The 18,261-nt window shown below is 47.6% G+C and overlaps 2 protein-coding genes across 3 annotated transcripts; one reads left to right on the top strand and one right to left on the bottom strand.

The window, feature by feature from the left end:
• On the top strand, positions 1–5,224 carry LOC100842380 (GTP-binding protein At2g22870). 2 transcript variants are annotated; one of them, XR_001405127.2, is made up of 5 exons: positions 2–571; positions 1,289–1,358; positions 4,114–4,276; positions 4,460–4,791; positions 4,884–5,224. XR_001405127.2 is itself a non-coding variant. In XM_003558393.4 (4 exons), exons 1-4 carry the CDS (start codon positions 103–105, stop codon positions 4,676–4,678), a joined length of 921 nt encoding a protein of 306 aa, XP_003558441.1. In that variant the 5' UTR covers positions 1–102; the 3' UTR covers positions 4,679–5,159. The 2 variants fall into 2 exon arrangements, 1 of the variants encoding a protein (XP_003558441.1); XM_003558393.4 differs by having other exon boundaries at positions 1–571; positions 4,460–5,159.
• Positions 5,225–10,167: 4,943 nt separating this feature from the next.
• Positions 10,168–12,711, bottom strand: LOC100842685 (U-box domain-containing protein 75). The gene has a single exon (XM_003558394.4). The coding sequence runs from the start codon at positions 12,216–12,218 to the stop codon at positions 10,839–10,841; it is 1,380 nt and encodes a 459-aa protein (XP_003558442.1). The 5' UTR covers positions 12,219–12,711; the 3' UTR covers positions 10,168–10,838.
• Positions 12,712–18,261: the final 5,550 nt, after the last annotated feature.

The raw sequence follows: 18,261 nt of genomic DNA on the forward strand, positions 1-18,261 counted from the left end.
AAGATACGGCCGTGCCTGTGTGTGCGGTATCTCCGTATCTGCCCAACCCCGCGCCTCCCCATTCGCCGCTCCGCCGAGCATCCCACACGCGCCGCCGTTGCTATGCTCCTCCGGCCCCGCCCCTTCCTGCTCCAAGCCCTTGCGCCGCTTCCCTTCTCCCGCTCCCCCCTCGCCGTCCGCCGCACGCTCTCAGCTCACGCAGCGGAAGCTGGGGCCGCCTCCCGCGGCGATGCGGCCCCGCCGGCGCGAACCCGCCACAAGAACTCCAGGAAGGCCGTGCCGCCTGGGGTGTCTGTGAATACGGCACTGTTCTTCCCACCGGGGGTGGAGCGGGATGCGGCTGTGGCGGCGGAGATGTTGATACCGGGGTCGAACATCGTGGTGGGGCCGTACGCCGGGGACGCCAGGGTAAAGGAGGCCGAGTTCATCAAGTGCAGCGCGCACGCGAGGGACTGCCCCAAGGACGACCGCCCCGAGTTCGCTGTCCTTGGCCGCTCCAACGTTGGCAAGTCTTCTCTCATCAACGCGCTCACCCGCCGCAAGGAAGCCGCGCTCACCTCAAAGAAGCCCGGTAATCCTAGAGAGTTTCATCTTCCCCTGTTTGGTTGTAGTATGCAGTTTCTCGTGGAACTTATTGTACGGAGTATATGTGGATTGTGGTCCTTTCCTAAATATAATAAGTCCTAGCTTTGTCCCAGACCGAGTTTATGGAAAATCTATCAACAGTTACAACTTCAAGTAAGTATACTAGTATAAAAATATATACCGTGGATCATGATGGATTTAATAAGACTAATTTAGAGTTCTAGATGTTGGTAGATTTTTCTATAAATTTGGTCAAAGTTTAAAAGGTTCGACTTAGAACAAAGCAAGGATTTCTTACATTTAGGAACAGAGGGAGTAGATTACAGATGTGATTGTTTCCCTCTTATTGTCCCTTTAAAGTAACTAGTGTTTTGACAGAGTGATGGTAAGTTTTTTCTAATGATTCGTTTGTTCTAGTTATTGCTCGATGTTTTAGGTGAACCTGTATTGCTGCTATAGACTTGATAAGGCTCTTTTGGTGTTATGGTGTTTCGCAACTATCTTGGTATTGGGATGATTGAGAATTGTACTTTAAGTATAGATTGACGTGTTGGCTTATCAAACATCAATCCTTTTTGATGAGGATGTATCATTTCACTGATCCTATAGCAAACTTCATGTATTTACTTTACTGCCATAAACTTGTCTTGTCCTTTTATTGTTATGAAACATCACATTGGGACTAAGATCATATGTTTTGCAGGGAAGACCCAGACAATTAACCACTTCTTGATTAACAAGAGTTGGTACCTTGTGGATTTGCCTGGCTATGGGTATGTTCACTTTCTTCACCTGTAATAAATGTAAACTAATTAATTAGTTGTCTGGTTTGTCCCAATATATCAAGCTCCATTTGATTAATTTTATGGAGCATGCGTTTTCTTAATGATATCTGATTAAAAAGTCTTTTTCGCCTTCAGGTGCTGAATTATAACATAATATGGTTCTTTTCTCTTTTGTTGCATATCCATTCTTGATGTTATTTTACTTGTGTATTCGTTTATGATGTAAGTAAATATTAGTATATACACACACAAAACTTTGTAAGGTATGTTCTCTCTAGTATTTATAGTGCCAAGTTCAATACACTCTCAACACAGCATCACTGCAGCAGGCAGTAGTACCAATTGTTTCAGATTAAAACTACTGATATGGAATAGCATAGGAGATTCCCGAACAGAGCATAAGTCATCTCACAAGTCTTTTAGATAAAATAGATTTTCGTTGAAACTTGTAAGTGTTTGTTCTGGAAGCAGTGATTGGTAGATGGATTATTAGGATGGCCATTTGAAGCTCAGTTAGCATATTAGTTCACTGTATAACACTTGTACACCAGATATGCAAAACTGTAGAGGGGCCCAAGGTCCATCTTGGTCCCAACTAAGCTCCACCACTGTTTGGAAGCCCGTTATAATTTTCTGTCAACTGTAATTTGAGAACAAACATAAGCTCTGCCAACTTATGTATAAGCTGGTGTTTCATTGTCTTTTCCGGGAATATAGTGATCAATACTACTGCATGAAATAAGAATGTCTTAATTGAACTCAAATGCCTGGATAGTATATTTTTTATCCTTAACTAGCAGGGTGATGCGTGGCTAGATATGTTGCATTTGTGTTTTCGCATAGTTATTCCGTTAACTTTGAGATGTTGGTAGCCCTTTACTAGACAATTAAATTTATAGGGGAAGGTATCTAGTCAATGTATATACGCTATGTGGGTAAACTAATTTGGCAATGATTCTTCAATCCATTATTTGCCTCCAAGGACATTGTTATTTGATTTAATTTGTCCTGCATGCATTAGCATTGATATGTCAATCAAAACATAGAAATGATTGTTGACAATATCTTGAGCAAACATTTCTGGACTTAAGTGTAATCATTCCAGTAAGTGTATTAAGATGTATGTACGTTTAAAGAAAAATTGTAAGGTTATGTTGTTGCCAATACATTCTCTTTTAATCGCTCTAGTCATAGATTGCCCCTTCGTATCGTGATGATCTGCACAACTTGATTAGTTGCCTTTATTCCTTTATTGTTACACTCCCTACATGGTTTGCTTTCTTCATGTCATACACTACTTGCAAACACCGGACATCTCCATCGACCCGGTGAACTTTCTTGTCCAATATTGTGTGTACAATATGTTCATCCATTATAAAGTGTGTTTATTTTTATGCAACTACCCTATCCCTTCCAGTTGTCGTGAATGCTGCCAGTACCATCGGTTCATGCATGACTCTGTTCACCTCTGTTTTTCTCATAATGTCAATTTCTTTTTTTACTATCCAACACATGTGTTGTGTGTTTATACATCTAAGCTGCCCATGGATATTGGTACATTAGAGGCATGCATTGACATTGGTCATTCATCATTTGGAAATCAAATTTTTATATTTAATTTAATTTTGCCTCCACAATTCAGTTTTAGTTTGTTAATCTAGCTACTAAATTTATTCTATTCTGTATTGGTTGAATTTCATATAAGCTCAATTCCAAATTTTAGCTATTTCTGGACTTCATATGTAGTTTATATGAAGACAAAATAGTTGATGTCCTTCTACTTTTTTAATTTCAAATTTAGTATACCAAATAGACTTACATTCTTTATCTACTTGCTAGGAGCTGTATGCACCATAAATTTCTGTAAACTATCATATTCATCATGACCATTATATTGTAGATCCACCACGATCAAACAATGCATAGATCCAATATGAATGTGTCACGCCTTTTTTTCTCTTTTTCAAAGAGGCTTCATTAATCCCACCTTTAACTTTTTATAACTGGAGCACAAATACGCGCTTAGTTTTCTGTTGGGACAATATGCCTCACATATTTATTTATCTAGAGATAGTTTATATGGATAATATGTTGGTGCCACTTAATTAATACTCCCTCCCATTCATAATAAGTGTCGGGGATTTAGTACAAAGTTAGTCCCCGACGCTTATTATGGATCGGAGGGAGTATCAACCTAGCTTAGGTGCCTATTCACCCAAAACAACCTCCTACCTTGTAGCTCGATGTATGAAAAATGGTTCATCCTAGGGAGTTTAAAAAGCTCACTAATTAAGCTTAGAACTGTGCCAGAACAATTAAGCCTATAACAAAGGGATGATCACCTGTAGGAGCTTGAAGGAAGTACTTCTAGTTGTTCACGTATTAGAATTGGATTCTAATTTATGGTGCCAGATTCTAATTGGTGTTAAAAAAAAATTCTGGCCTTCCATACATGTTATAGAAGTTGTATTTGTCTCCATCTATTTGTGAGCACATCTATACGTGGCATGCAGAATTGGCAAACACTTCTCTTCTATTTTTATCCGATCTCATGTTCCATCCTATATTTCTTGCATGTGTGATGTTTATTGTATGTGACTTCCTTTTAAATTATAGCCATTATAATTAAAATCAATGGTGCCTCATCTATTTTTATTCTACGTGTATAAACTATGTGAACATACTTAGAACTTGCCTGCTTCTCCAATGAACATGATTAGATTAAGTTTCTGCCTATATGTAGGTTTGCAGCTGCATCCAAGTCAGCTCGCATGGATTGGTCTTCATTTACAAAGGGGTATTTCTTGAACAGAGACACCTTGGTTGGTGTACTGCTCCTCGTTGATGCTAGTATTCCACCTCAGCAAATTGACCTTGACTGTGCCAACTGGCTTGGTCGTAACAATGTGAGACAACTTCTTTTCAGTTCATAATGTTTATTGGATGCTGGTTGTTGATAAATTTGAAGTGACTTATTTTTTTTGCGGGGGAAATTTGAAGTGACTTATTGCCAGGATTGATGGTATATCTGCTAGTATGCTGATCTCAAGGAATTATCTGACTAACGATTCGTTGTTTTGGTGTCACAGGTCGGATTAACCTTTGTGTTCACGAAGTGTGACAAAGTAAAAAAGGGCAAAGGGGGACGGCCTGATGAGAACATCAAGGAGTTCCAGGAAAATATCAGTTCGTTGTATCCAGAGCCTCCTCCTTGGATCATGACGAGTAGCACTACTGGATTAGGCCGCGACGGCCTACTCCTCCACATGTCACAGTTGAGGAACTACTGGGACAACGAAGCAATCTAGGTCAGGGGTGTTTCAGGGTTGAGACAGCTGCAGCTAGGAGGAACAGTACTGATAGAGGAGACTAGCTCAGACCAATAGAATCCTGACCTTGCGCCGATGGATCTTGCTTTCCGGTACACATATCTTTTCAGTTTCGTATCCAGTGTCTAGCCTCTTGATGTAAAGTGGAGCATAATTCATGATGTGAAGTTTCTTCTAATTTCAGCTTGCGGGGTGTTGTCAAAGCTGATACAGTGGTACTACTCTAGGTCTCCTCTTGTACTCTCTGCTTGTTGTAAATCTGTCACTTACCTGCGGAAGCAAAGTCTTTATGATGTCTGAATGTACTCGGGCGTAGGCTCCGGGGGGGTGAATGCAATAGGCCGATCTGGAGCAGTACATTTATGGTGAAGGCCGTCCAGAAAATTCATTGTACTGTACACAATTAATTGGACAGAACTAATCAATTTTGCACGCTCTTTGTTGGCCGACAGACGGCACAGTATAAGTAGGACTAGTCCAGTACTGGTATTGTATTTTTGATAAAAATCCAGATTTCCAGTGACACTAGTGGTTCATACAGACAAGCCTCATGTCAGGATGCTTCGTTTCATTTGGAACAGTTGAGGCTATTCACCGGGAAGCCGGACAGGGAAAACAGAAAGCGAGCCATGCACGTACTGATCACTGAAGATGTTTCACTGTCACCCAGTCTGGCGTGCTACTCAACAAACCAAGGACATGTTTGGTTGGTATACCCAGATTGTCGACATTTGCCACTCTTTTTTTTGCCATGTGTGTGTGTCCAATGTGAGGCAATCAAAATTAGAACCACACTTGATGAAATCTCGTGATACTTTTCAAAATCAATGGCACGTGAGATCTAGATTGCGCGAAAAGAATCTTGCCATAAGTGTGCCATAAACCAAATAGTTGACTAAATCAAATTGCCTAACATAAGATGTGACAAGGTATATCAACCTTAGAGTACGAACCAAATGAGTTAAATCCTGGCTTGATTTAGTACCTACTCACTTCGTTCCATAATTCTTGTCGAAATATTACGTGTATCTAGATACTTTTTAGGAATAAATACATTCATATTTGGACAAAATTGAAACAAAAATTATGAAACATAGGAAGTATATCTTTTCGTTTTATTTTTGCACAACTTAGTACTGCATCAACAACCTTAGAGTAGAAGTCAAACTCGGGCCTGTTCTTGCTATGTATATCTGGGTTGCCTGCCCCTGAAGCAGGCGTCCGGAGTGCGGAAACAAACGCTGAAAGTCAGGGAATGGGCAATGTCGGGTGAAGAAATGCTGTTTGATTGCTTCCCCGGAAATGTGGCCGGGAGACCTGCGAGATCGGGATGGTACACGCAGCCGCGATCTGAACGTCAAACTGGCAATCGTTTGCGACCGCCGGTCAGAGGAAGCCGCCCCCATGCCTTGCTGCCGCTGCCTGTGGGGGCAGCCATAGGTGGCCCGATGGGCCACATGCCCCCTCGTCCTCCCCGTCTTGTTGGGCTTCTCCTCCGTCCACCTCTGCCCATTGTCTCTTCTCCGCTACTGCCACAACATCAACAAGGGCAAAGACCAAGGAGCCAAGGGGGTGCTCTCTCTCAAAAAAAGAAAGAAAAGAAAGTATCAACCGATGAGGATATCTATCTAGTGGAGCACCGACCAATCATATCGCCAAAGCTACAGTAAAATTGTTGTGTGCAACTACAGGACGCGCTGTAGCTGTCTTGCTTCAGAACACGGCTGGGCAGCTAGCAGCCAGTCAGTCGGCACCTTTTTCTCCCACGCCAACTAATGGAATGGAACATAGTATGTGCCAATGCAGACCCCCCCGATCTGATTTTAAACTGGTCTCATGCTTATCGGTCTTGAGGTGTAAAAAATAAAACTACGGCTATAACTGCGCTTGGTTTTGAGCAGCAGGGAAACATGCTGCAAATCAAACCACAAGTAAGAGTCGTATCGCTGCGTGACGAACAACGCCTTTAACGATTCCAAAGAAAAAAAGAAGCAATGCCTTGGAAGCTTTGGAGTTACGCGCGCAAGGCTGATGCTCCAAGACTCCTGGATGGTTGATGCGCTGGGCCGGGTGTTCTGCTGAGCGACAGCTCGCGTCAACGACCAGGAACCTCCAGGCAGAGGAAAGAACAGGAAGACCAGAACGAGTATTGGATTTATTTCCTCTCTCAAAAAAGAGAGTATTAGATTTATTTTCTTTATTTTCCGCACTGCGGCGCGCTCGCTTCACATATGCCGGGGCGCTGCCAGGCGTCAGCTGCTCGCGGTTTGCCAAACTGCAGTGCAGTGCACGCATGCGCGTAGCCTGTATTTGTCAACTCCAGTACTCAAGCTTTGAGCTTTGTCCCGTACATGGATACCCATGACGGTGTGCATTCCCGGCATGCCCCACGCCCAGTATCAACTTGCTGGCTGCTGCCCTCATGGCCGAGAAGAATGGCAGCACCCTTGTTCCAAAAAGAATGGCAGCACCCGCGACCGCCGTCTACCAAAGGATAGGAGCCTGCACCGTGACCGCCACCCGGTGCCATCCGTCGGCTTCCATGCCATTGCCGTCGTCAGCAGACACTATGGCTAGAAAACGACGAGAGTCCCCGCTAGCTGCCTCTCCACCACTGTTAGAATTTGGTGTTGGTGTGACTGACCAGCACAAGGCCAAGTTTTAATAATTCTGAAAATCTCAAAAGCCCATTCATAAAGTGTGATGAGGTGAGTGAGAATGAGAATAGTCTCATCTTGCTAGTTTAGAGTGAGTGAGACCAACATATAATGAATGTTGCTTCTCACTTATTGAGCAAACGAGCAAGGAAAATCCCCACGCGCGCTCCTCTTCCTCCGCTCGCCTCGTCACGACGCGCGCCGCGTTTCGTGAATCGAGTTCGAGGCGTGCCGGGTCAGTGTGGGGCTGGGCTTCCTATCTTTTTTTCACGCGCGCTAGGTATTTTTGAAATCTGTTACGGACGCATGCAGATTTTATGTTTCTTAAACCGAACCGACTTATCTCTCGCTTTTGCGCCATCGTCATAGTCTACTCCATCCCGAGCGCCGGCGTGCACCAGCGATCGGGAGAGCAGGTCTCCGGAACCTTTCGCCTTTGCGATCCTGTACGGGAGAGGGCGAATAAGGTTTTTGGAAAACGCTTCCCTGCAACCACAGGTCGTCTACCTCCTTGAACCGACGGGTGTGCGACGCGCCGCCGTTTTCTTCGTCAACAACTTCGTCAAGCGAACGCAACAACAACGGCTTCTTCTCCATCGCAACCGTACGTACATTGTGATTCGATCTGTTATTTAGTTATGATCTGCGAGTTCATATTGCTGTTCGTTGGGCTGTTTAATACTTCTAGTATTTTTGAGATGCATCTGTTAGTTGGTACTGTCGTCATGATCTATATTCTGAAATTATTCATTGAATTGTTATTCTCGAAATTGCTTAATTTTCCAACAACCACGAGGTCATAGACCACAACATCTTGGCGGTGATGGACCAGCTTGTTCGTCATCCTCCTCATCAAAGAGCCACCAAGGAAGGAGATCGGTGAGAGCCACTGTCGTCTACGGCGAGGCCTTTGGCCGCGGCGATGGAGGCCATTATCTGTTTTAGTGCTGTACATAACTTAAATTGTTGACGGCTCACGCCTTCAACTGAGAAATTAGATGACCGAGCCCTAGCAAAACTGTTCTATGCATTGTCATGATCGAGAAGTTCCAATTCTCTGATTCTCTCCATGGTAAGACCGTCGATACCGTGACCGACACCTGCCGGCAAGCAAGCTCATGTGATTTCACAGGCTAATGGACATACGCAGGAGCCACATGACCGAAATTTCAAACCAACATCTTTTTCCTGATCCGCTCGCGGCAGAAATTTTTTCCCCTTCTGAAGACTCCACAGTATTGATTGCACATGGAAACACCGCCATTAGTGATCCACAACAGCAGGGCGAGGGCACAGAGCTGCGGAATGGGGTCCGCGAGTCGCAAATGGAACGGGGGCTGCAAACATAATGGAGCGCTCCTCCATTCACTCGCCAGGTAAAGACTAAAGACTAAAGAGAGGGCGCCGTATCGAAGCACTAGCACCGCAGCGGAGACCATTCAACAGGCGCACATTCTTGGCATAGTGGCGCATCGATGCAGCAGTACGTACTACGCCAACCGCAATAAAAAAAAAAGAGAGACTCCTTCGTCAACCTTTGCCAGTGTGTCGATCTGTGTGTGCGCGCTTGCGAGTATAAAGGCGGTCTATGATGTCTATGACAGGACTACAACCAAAATCTCTGCGATCCCCCGATCCGAATTGCGGTTGCGCTCCTCCTTTTTTCCAGTGCATGCAGGGGATCGTGTCTGTCTGCTTTGATTGGCAATGCACAGTACTACTACTCCACAATGACTCCACGAACACGTCAATCAATGAGGTCGATGCAGATGGCAATGCACACTCGTGGTCCTGCGCCTGGCCCCCCTCCACCCCTTTGCTGTGTGTGTGTGTGTGTCATCTCGTCTTCCCGTCAGCTCCCGTCTGCCCACATGGCTTTGCTTTGCTCCTTTGCTTGTCCACGCCCCCATGGCGCGGCAACCGAACCTCCCTTTCACTTTCTCACGCGCGCGGGCGCCCAAAAGCGACAAGCCTGCGCGTGTGTGGGTGTGCGGTTAGTGCGTGACATGGAGACGTCACGTCGTGGATCTTGGAAAAAGCAGGAGAGCGATGGCGACGGCTGCTTGCATTGCATTCGCTTCCTCCCTCGCTTCTACTCCCTCCCTGAGTCCCTGGTCAAACGGACATCACAGATTCACCAGCAGCACTCCAAACCGGGCCAACACAGCATACACTCTTATCTACTCCTCCAGCCGCAGCGAGACAGCAACGCCTCAGAAGCCAGTACAGGACTCTCTCCCGCCTGTGCTTTGGCCACATAAAGCAAAAGCCTGCCACGATGTAAAACCCCTCTCTGATCAATCATGCTAGTAGATGAAAACCCCTCCCCCCCTCTGATCAATCATCGATGACTGACCCTATGCTATGGCCTAGTATTTGTGATGCAGATGGCTTTATCTGTCCTTGCTGACTAGGAGGACGACTGGGAAGAGGAGGAAAAATAATACGGACATCTCGATCGAGGATACCCTCACCCTGACGTGAAATTGCAAAACTTGCATTGCCAGCGTACGGATAGAATGCAGCAATCTGCCTGTGAATATATAATAATCCATGTCGACCAGGTAAAGAAAACGTACGTGGGGCCTGCTTAGATGTGATCCGGTCCAGTTAAGACCATTTGACCACATCAGATGGATGCATTGGAAAGAAACGCAAAACAGGCGCAACTGGTGGATTATTTGAATATGCATTTTTCAATTTAGATTGGGTTCTAGAAGACTTGAACAAGTTGAGAAACTAAGAACAGCAAGCAGTCGAACAAGAATGCAGAGTCTGAAAAATAGGCACGGCACAGAAAAGTCACGGTCCTTGATCTTTCAACTGTTTCAATTTCAACAGCAGTGATGCTTCCTGAAACTATTCAGCACAAGCAATAGGCACAGTTGCACACTTCCCAAATTTGACAGGAGAATCAAATAATCAAGATGCAGGAAGAACTCAAAACTTTTCTCTAGCTATGGCAATGTGCACACCAGTTCTCATGTTTTGACAGTACTGTATACAATCCTACCCAATTTATATCATCAATTACACCGAAACAGAAAAGAACTACAGTCCTGACAGAAACACATTGCCAAAAATCTAAAATTGCAGGGTTTTGCTTAATTCTCAGCTACTTATCGCAAAACTGGCTGTACTTACCACACAACCCACCCTCGAAATGCTTATTGAGCTGGCCAAATTCACAGCAATTTGAATGTACATCCGCCGGCCTGCCACCGACTTGGGGCGGTGCTCATGCTGCATTGCTGCTCCAATGCTTCCTGTCAATGGGCAGCAGGTCAATCCATTCCTCCAGTCTTCATGACTTCAAATGACACGGCCGGTTCAGCTAATTGCTAGTTTATCTACACAGAAGTCTTGATCCGCCAATCTGCTAACCGAATCCTTTCCTTTCTTAGTCCAGATTATCACAGAGACCAACCGATGAAAACCACATCACCGAATCAAATTGCAACCAGAACAACAACTCATGTCTCTTACTGAATTGTCTTGGTGAGCTTGCACTTGGACATGAACACGGTTGATGTGCAATTCATGGTGCAAAGCTTCAGAAGCTCCGAAGCTTGCTGCTTAAGCTCCGGCCCACACCCACTTTGGATAACCAAGAGAAGCTTGGCAGCCAGTCCAACCTCTAGGGCAGCAGGTGCAGACTCTTCAGGCACCATCCGGCATACCACCCACAGCATTGACAGCGCACGCCGCGTGCAGGCTTCAGAGACCCTCATCAGCAACCGGACGGCATTCGGTATTGTCCGCGGGCAATCTTTCAGAGCCAACCTGCCTTCCGGGACTGAAGCGAGTGCATCCAGGATGTCTAAGGCCGGTTCGACGCACTCCGTTGCCAGCTCCGGCAGCAATTCCACCAGCTGCTGCACCGCACCAATGCTAACAATCATACTCCTGGCCGGCCTGTGCACGGCACATATAGAATTTAGCAGCTCCAGCCCAGCAGCAACACCGTCCTGATGCCGCTTGTCTCGTACTAGGCGCATGGCGCCAACCAAGAGGCTCAAGCTCGCCACCGTCTCAGGCCGGAAGCCCCTCTCATCCATGAGGATGCGGATGAGGCGGACGCAATTGATTTTGGTGTCGACCGCGCCTTCATTAAGCATGTCCACCAAGAGGGATACCTTTGCTGGCTGCATCAGCGCTGCCTTGGCGTCGGCGTCGAGCGGCACGCCGCTCACAAGAATGGCCACTGCCTCGGACCCCACGGAGTGAGACGTGAAGGGGCCGAGAAGCGAGGTCAACAGCGACACGCCGCCGGCCTCTGCGATGGCCTTCGTCACGGACTGGTGGGTGGACGCGAGAGAGCGCAACTCCCGGAGCGCGGCGACGCGGGCCTGGCCCTTGAGGGGATGCCTCCTCGGGACGGCCGTGCCGCGGAGACCGTGGACGAGGTCGGCGGCGCGGCCGTGGAAGTCGGCGGAGCGCTTCTTGAAGCGGGTGTAGCGGCGGGAGAACCAGGCGGCGATGAGCTGCCGGAGCGTGGCGTTGGGGGTGAGAGCGTCGTCCCAGAGCTCTTGCATCGTCGTCGGGCAGGTCCGGTGGCCGAGCGCCAGCCACCGGGAGATGTTGGAGCGCTCGTACGTCTGCCCGGTGCAGAGCGTGACCGGATCCACCATCGGCTCCAGCGAGATCGGGCAGATGAACACCGCCGGGATGACCTCGTCCCCGCCGCCGTCCACCGCCGCGTCCAGCTCGTCCATCATCTTCCGCAGCTCCACCGGCTGTTTCGCCCCATCCCCAAGCCCCCCATCCCCGGGCTCCGGGCCGCACCCGAGGATGCCGTCCTTGAGTGCCGTGTCGATGTCGAGCACCTGCCCGCCGCAGGGCAGCTCCTGGTACTGCGGCATTGTGGCGGCGCAGCGACCCGTCCGCCCCAACCGCACCACCGAGGCGTACACGGACGGCGAGGTCCTTTTACCACTAGCGCAGAGGCCTCGGAGGAGACGGAATGATGTGCTGAATCATGGGGCGACTTATCGCCATCATCATCACCATCTTTCTTTCCTACTAGCTCCGTGCTTTCCCTCTTTCTTCACCACCTGTTGCTTTTCTTTGGATTTTTGGGCTCCTGCAGCTAGCTATGAGTCAAAAGGAGGGGAACCGGGCAAGGAGCTTGAGATGAAAGCTTCTCTGTCTTTGGATTGTAGGTGGACTGCAACGAGACTCGGAGATATGAGGAGATCTGAGAGGTGAGGTAGGAGGAAGGGAGAAGTAGAGAAGGGGAAGGGGAATGGAGTGAGAAACGGAAGAATGTGAGTGAGATCCAGGCTGAGCTAGAGTGAGTGGAGAAGAGGAGAAGGGGGAGGGGTTTGTGTTTGTGACTGCGTGAGAGAGCAAGAATATCCTGATGAAATTATTATTCGGATTTGCAATTTTAATTGGGTGGGTGGAGGAGCGAGAGGGGATTGGATGAGAGGGGTGGGGGCAGGGGACCAGACATTTGCACACCCACTGACACTCGCCCATCTCCTCTCTCTTTCTTTGGACTGTATAATTTTTTCTTTTTTAGCAGTGGTGGTAGTACTATTATTTTCTTTCTTCGATTTGATCTATTTCCTTCTTTTCCAGTGCTACAGTGACACACAGAAGTAGCAAACTGGCCCATGCCAAAAGCACCAACAAGAAGGGATGGGGTAGAATCTCGCAGGAAATGGTGGCATATGGTTTTGGGTGGTGTTGATCTTCTAGGTTGTCTTCAAAAAAAAAAATTCTTCTAGGTTTGATGTGATTTTTTTACTTCTGTTCCTAGGAAATCGACTCACTGATTCCCTTTTCAAATATTTCCTCGTCCTTACGGAAAATTGGAACGGTGAGCATCGAAACTAGAGGCTGACCACGACGGATTCGAGACGGGCGTGCGTACTGTGTACTGTAAATCTAGGGCACGCGGACCGCACGTGCGCTGAGGTCAGCAAAGCAAAGAAGGCAGGCTTGTTTTTCCTTTTCCATTGTAGTACTAGCACTATTTTATATTTTGAACCAAGGACAAGGACACAGGCTTGTTGTCTCCTCGTGACCCCCGCTCTTCACGCCAATTTCGACAAAACAGACCTCAAGTCAAAACCATTTTACAAAATGAACATGGTGTGAAACTATTTCACAAATCTAAATCTGTAGCATATTGCCTCTCACTAAGACGCTATACGCCTGCCAGCGTGGCTAGCCAGGACCCCACCAGCGACCATGCAGAGTCTCAAATTTCGCTAAGTCCTAGCATAACATCTTAGAGTTGGGCGCTATGCCAGCTACATTCGCGCCCAACGAGCCTTGGTGGTATTTGGCTGTTTCTATTGGGTTTCGTGTGCTCGATCATATCGACCACGCATTGTCCAAATATTTATTTGTAGCAAGATGTTTCATGCGTAGACCAAGGCCAAGGTTGCCAGGACTTACGAAATTTGAAACCCTGCATGGTCATCGATGAGGTCCGGGCTAGCCACGCTAGCAGACTTATAGTGCCTCAGGGAGAGGCACAATGCGAAAGAGTTAGATTTATGAAATAGTTTGGTGAGTTCATTTAGTGAAATAGTTTCGTCCATTTTGTCTAAATCGACGCTCTTCACACGTTACGTTAACATTGGACGTGGTGCTCGCCATGTTTGACCGTTTTACACACTCAATGTTCTGACTACGCATCGATCACAGAGTCGTACGCCATGTGCCTCAGAGGCCCTAAAGAATACAGGAATACACCGTACGCCGTATATCAAATATCCTTGGCTAACTTGTTAGCAACAGCAGTTTTCGGCCGGAGGATTTTTTGAAAACGAATTTTATGTTTGTTCCAGTATAAACGAGCCGAAACAGAGTTTGACTGGGATAAAAGTGGCGGAGATTACATTGCCTGGGTAACTAGCTTCTTGTCAGTTTTTTGTAAAAAAAATATCTCCGGAGCCACAAAGAGAAAAAGGACGGAAAACATCACACGTGCATTGATGCCAGGTTGGAGCTATCTTTTTGCGTACGTCTTAATTAAGTGGATCCGGTGCGACCATGACCATGACCAAGACCACGGGAGGGAGGAGGAGTGCGGGTTTACGAAGCAAAGAAAAATGAATAAAGCAGGCCAAAGGAAAGGCGAAAACATAAAGGCAAAAGTGAGCAGCAGCAGCCTGCGCTACAGTAGAGAAAAGCCGAAACGGGGCGTGTCCAAGGATGAAGGCTTCAAAAAATGCGCTTCTTGACCGACCGGACCGGCTTGGGCGCGCCGGACGCAAAGCCCCGATCCGAGGCTTCTTCGAGCTACTCCATCGTACGCGGTCCCGTCTGCTTGGACGGACGGCGTACAGAAATTTATTATAGCCCGACACGGACGATCTCTTTACCAACGATATACACGTACTGACGTACGTACGTGCAGACGTGCAGATGATGATGTTGCAAGTCAAAGGGCGGTGCGGGAGGAAGACATTAAACGCGCACGAGCTGTAAAAACAAGACAGCTCCAAGGGACGGATCGAGCGAGACGCGTCGTCGTCAGCCACCGCTCCAGGCGTCGTCAAGTCCGTCCGTAAAAATCGACCACTATTGCTGCACAGCGAAGCCAAGCTACCGGTCGGCGCGCTGCTACGCCGTACGTCCTGAGTACTGCTACTCGGTGGTACTAGTAGTAGTAGAGTACACAGCACCTCGTACGTGCGCGAGGAGGCACGCAACGCAAGCCAGCCAGGAGGAGGCCAGGGCACGCTGACCGTCTGACAGAAGGCCCCACACGCCGAAACGGAAACCTCCCTGGTGATCGGCACCGATGTACTACAACGACGCCTCCCTGGGGCTCCGGCACGGGCTCGGCGCACAGTGCCGACCGCGGCGTGCCGTGAAGAATCATGGCGGACACCCAAGAACTAGTAGCGCGCGCCGCACGTTGTGGTGAGCGAGTCGCGTAGCCCCCGATCGAGGCAAGGCGAGCCGAGCGACCCGCCTCGCACGCTGGCTGGCCTGTCCCCACCACCCGTGGTCGCCGCCGCCGGGCCTGGGCGCGTTCAAGGGGGATGGGCGCCCACGCACGTTCCCTTTTCCTGCCTCCCCGCACACACAGATCGATCGGCAGCAGCAGCACTCCTGCGGGCATACGTAACGCTTTACTGTTGCTTGGGTCTCGCTGGGGTAGCCGCGTCGCTGGATCCGGCGACAGGCGAGCGTTACAGGGACTGGCGTCTGCCCGCTCGGGGCCCGCCGGCCCGAAACGTCAGGGGGTTGGGGGGCTAGGTCAAGTTTAACCAGTTTGAACTTGGATCAGACATGTCTAATACGAACAGGGCTCCAACTTTCGGGGTCCTCAAGCATCCACATGCGCCTGAAACTGGCTACGCGGACATTGAGACGATGCCACAGTATAAAATGCCAAAGCGCCTGCGAGTGACCTGCCCTGCCCCCCTGAAGCAGTATAGCAAGCGGCTAAAAAAATCTGCAGCCGAATTAAACAATGCAGAGCTGCTATGCAGGGTCGCTTTCCCCCCCAAGGCCCCAAGCGCAGACAGAGCGCCTGAGCACGGACCGGCAACCCGAGCGGAACAGCAATAAATTAACGGCCGCAATGATCATTACGATGCCGATAGCCACAGGGAGGGGGCCAAGCGAGATGCTGCTAAATCCAATCCCAGCTCGAGACACTTTATTTAATCAGCTGGCTAAAGTGGGAGTAGTACTAGTTGTGGTTGACTGGATTTAGGGTTAGCTAGCCTAATCCGGATCGGCGACAGGGGCGGGTGCTCACGGGACGGCGTGAGCCCGCACCGCACAGCATCTTGTGGCATCGCGTGCACTGGGTCTGACCGGTCAATGTGGTCCAGGCGGCCCCAGCGCCATGGCAGCGTGCCAACCCGAACGCCAATGCCATCTATCCATGGGCCAGAGGAAGCAATCGAGGAGAGGGCATTTCTTGATGCTGCCAACCACCTTTGCTCACTGCCTTTCTTTGACCACCAGCACGGCACCACTCGCTCTCTTCCCATCCTTTCCCTTTCTGAAGGACCAGTTCTGGTCTGGTTTGGCTGCAACTCTCCGTCTTTCTTTGAAAAAAAAAACAGAGAGATGTGGGATAGGAAGAGCAGATCAAACATGGAGAAGGTATGAAGATGATCCGTTTGATTGGTTTTCTTGCCTTGCCGGTAGGGCACTCCTCTAGCTGGGATGGATCCCACGGTCTTGGGGGCACCTTTAATTCCCAGATAATTTAAGTCATGCTCCAAAGGGAACATCTGAATTTCTGCATTTTTGCTGCCGCAATATGATTGTATAGAAGTATTTCTGAAAAAATCGTAGCAGGACTGAAACTTACTTTTCACACTCCCTTGATTTTTTTTTCTCGTCTTCCAAATAGAGACTCTGCTAGTATATCGGTTTTGTTATTTCTCAAACGATTGAGAAATAATTGTTTTTAAATCGATTCAAACAACCATCAAATTTGATCGATGAGATTTATCCATGTGCAAACATATGCAGAATATTCATCGGATAGCTATAAATATCGACACTCTAAACAGCAACTCAAATTGTATGTACTCCAAATTTGGAGAACTCTAAAATTCATGTAGCCACTACCCAGCACTCATAATTTATCTAAATCACTCTCGATTTGTTTATGAAATTTTGATCATTGTGACGAGTCTATAAAATGTTCAATCCACCCCAAAACTGTAAGAAAAGGATGTGGAATTGATGCGTGTCTTTGGTGCATCCGAGTCCGCTCGAGTACAGCACCAGAGACCAGACCAGACCATTGACACCAGCAAAGTAGTCTCAGTGTCAAAGGGCCCTTACCATACGACTCAACTTTCGGCCTTAAGGCCCAAGACAAGAGTCTAGTACAATTTCTGAAAAACCAAAAGGCCCATGTGGGAAGGAATCCTGATGGAGCTTAACCGAATACACAAGTTTGGGTGGGCCGGGATTCATCCCCAGCCGGGCTGATCCACAGGGATCTGGCTGTGAGCCTGGCCAAGCCGGGTAAGCATGTAAGTCATAGACAAACGGTGTTTCAAAAATAAATTGAGAAGATAGCCAGCAAGGGTGTCATACTGTCATGTCTACAGCCTGCAGTTCTCACCCTTTCCCCTTCTGTAGATTGATTATCAGCCAGTGCCGTTAACTTATGGAGTTTACAGTGTGCATCTTAATTCTGCAAACATACTGCTGATTCCAACAGGTCGACCGGAGTGAAATACTTGATTGATTGACACCAGGTACTTGATAGCATGTATACGTGTTAGCGTGAGAGACTGAGCTAGAAGGTGTAGTATGATGATTGAGGCTAGACCAGATGCTGTAGTGTGTTGAGTCCAGAGAAACATGTATGCCGCTTTCCAAATTCCAAACCAAGCAATCGTTCTGCTGTTAGCGAATGGGCAGGCAATGATACATGCAAGTATGCAACACAAAGAGAAACAATACGGGAGTGACTACGGCTCAGTCGACTGACAAAAGTTTTATCTCGGTCGACGAGTCTGTACGCATATCGATCGATCGATCAGGAGTATCAGGTCCGCTCGTGGGCTTCTTTTCTGTTGCGGGCCTCGTGGGTGCATGTTCTGAGCAGGCCGTTCTTTGGTCGTCTGGAAAAAAACACGTTGTTGCCTACATATTTAAGAATCGCGCATAAAATTTTATGCGCAATTTTTAGAATGGCGCACAAATATCACTTGCATTTTTAGTATGACGCATAAAATTTCAAGTGCAATTTTTAGAAGCGTGCACAAAGTTTCACATGCATTTTTAAAATCGCTCATAAAATTTCATTTGCATTTTTAGAATCGTTAGAATCACACAAATTCACCTACAATTTTTAGAATCGGCACAAAATTTCACATTTTTTAGAATCACGCACAAAACTTCAACTGCTGCAATATGATTAATTAGTTGCATACAAAAAAAAGACAAAACAAAATATAA

The sequence above is a fragment of the Brachypodium distachyon genome, chromosome 1 (genome assembly GCF_000005505.3).
Source record: "Brachypodium distachyon strain Bd21 chromosome 1, Brachypodium_distachyon_v3.0, whole genome shotgun sequence".
NCBI lineage: Eukaryota > Viridiplantae > Streptophyta > Magnoliopsida > Poales > Poaceae > Brachypodium > Brachypodium distachyon.

Excerpts from the sequence above, each read along its gene's own strand:
- LOC100842685 (XM_003558394.4), bottom strand. The coding sequence starts at position 12,218 with ATGCCGCAGTACCAGGAGCTGCCCTGCGGCGGGCAGGTGCTCGACATC.
- LOC100842380 (XM_003558393.4), top strand. The coding sequence starts at position 103 with ATGCTCCTCCGGCCCCGCCCCTTCCTGCTCCAAGCCCTTGCGCCGCTT. Across the intron at positions 1,359-4,113 it reads GTGGATTTGCCTGGCTATGG|GTTTGCAGCTGCATCCAAGT; the intron begins GTATGTTCACTT and ends GCCTATATGTAG. Across the intron at positions 4,277-4,459 it reads ACTGGCTTGGTCGTAACAAT|GTCGGATTAACCTTTGTGTT; the intron begins GTGAGACAACTT and ends TTGGTGTCACAG.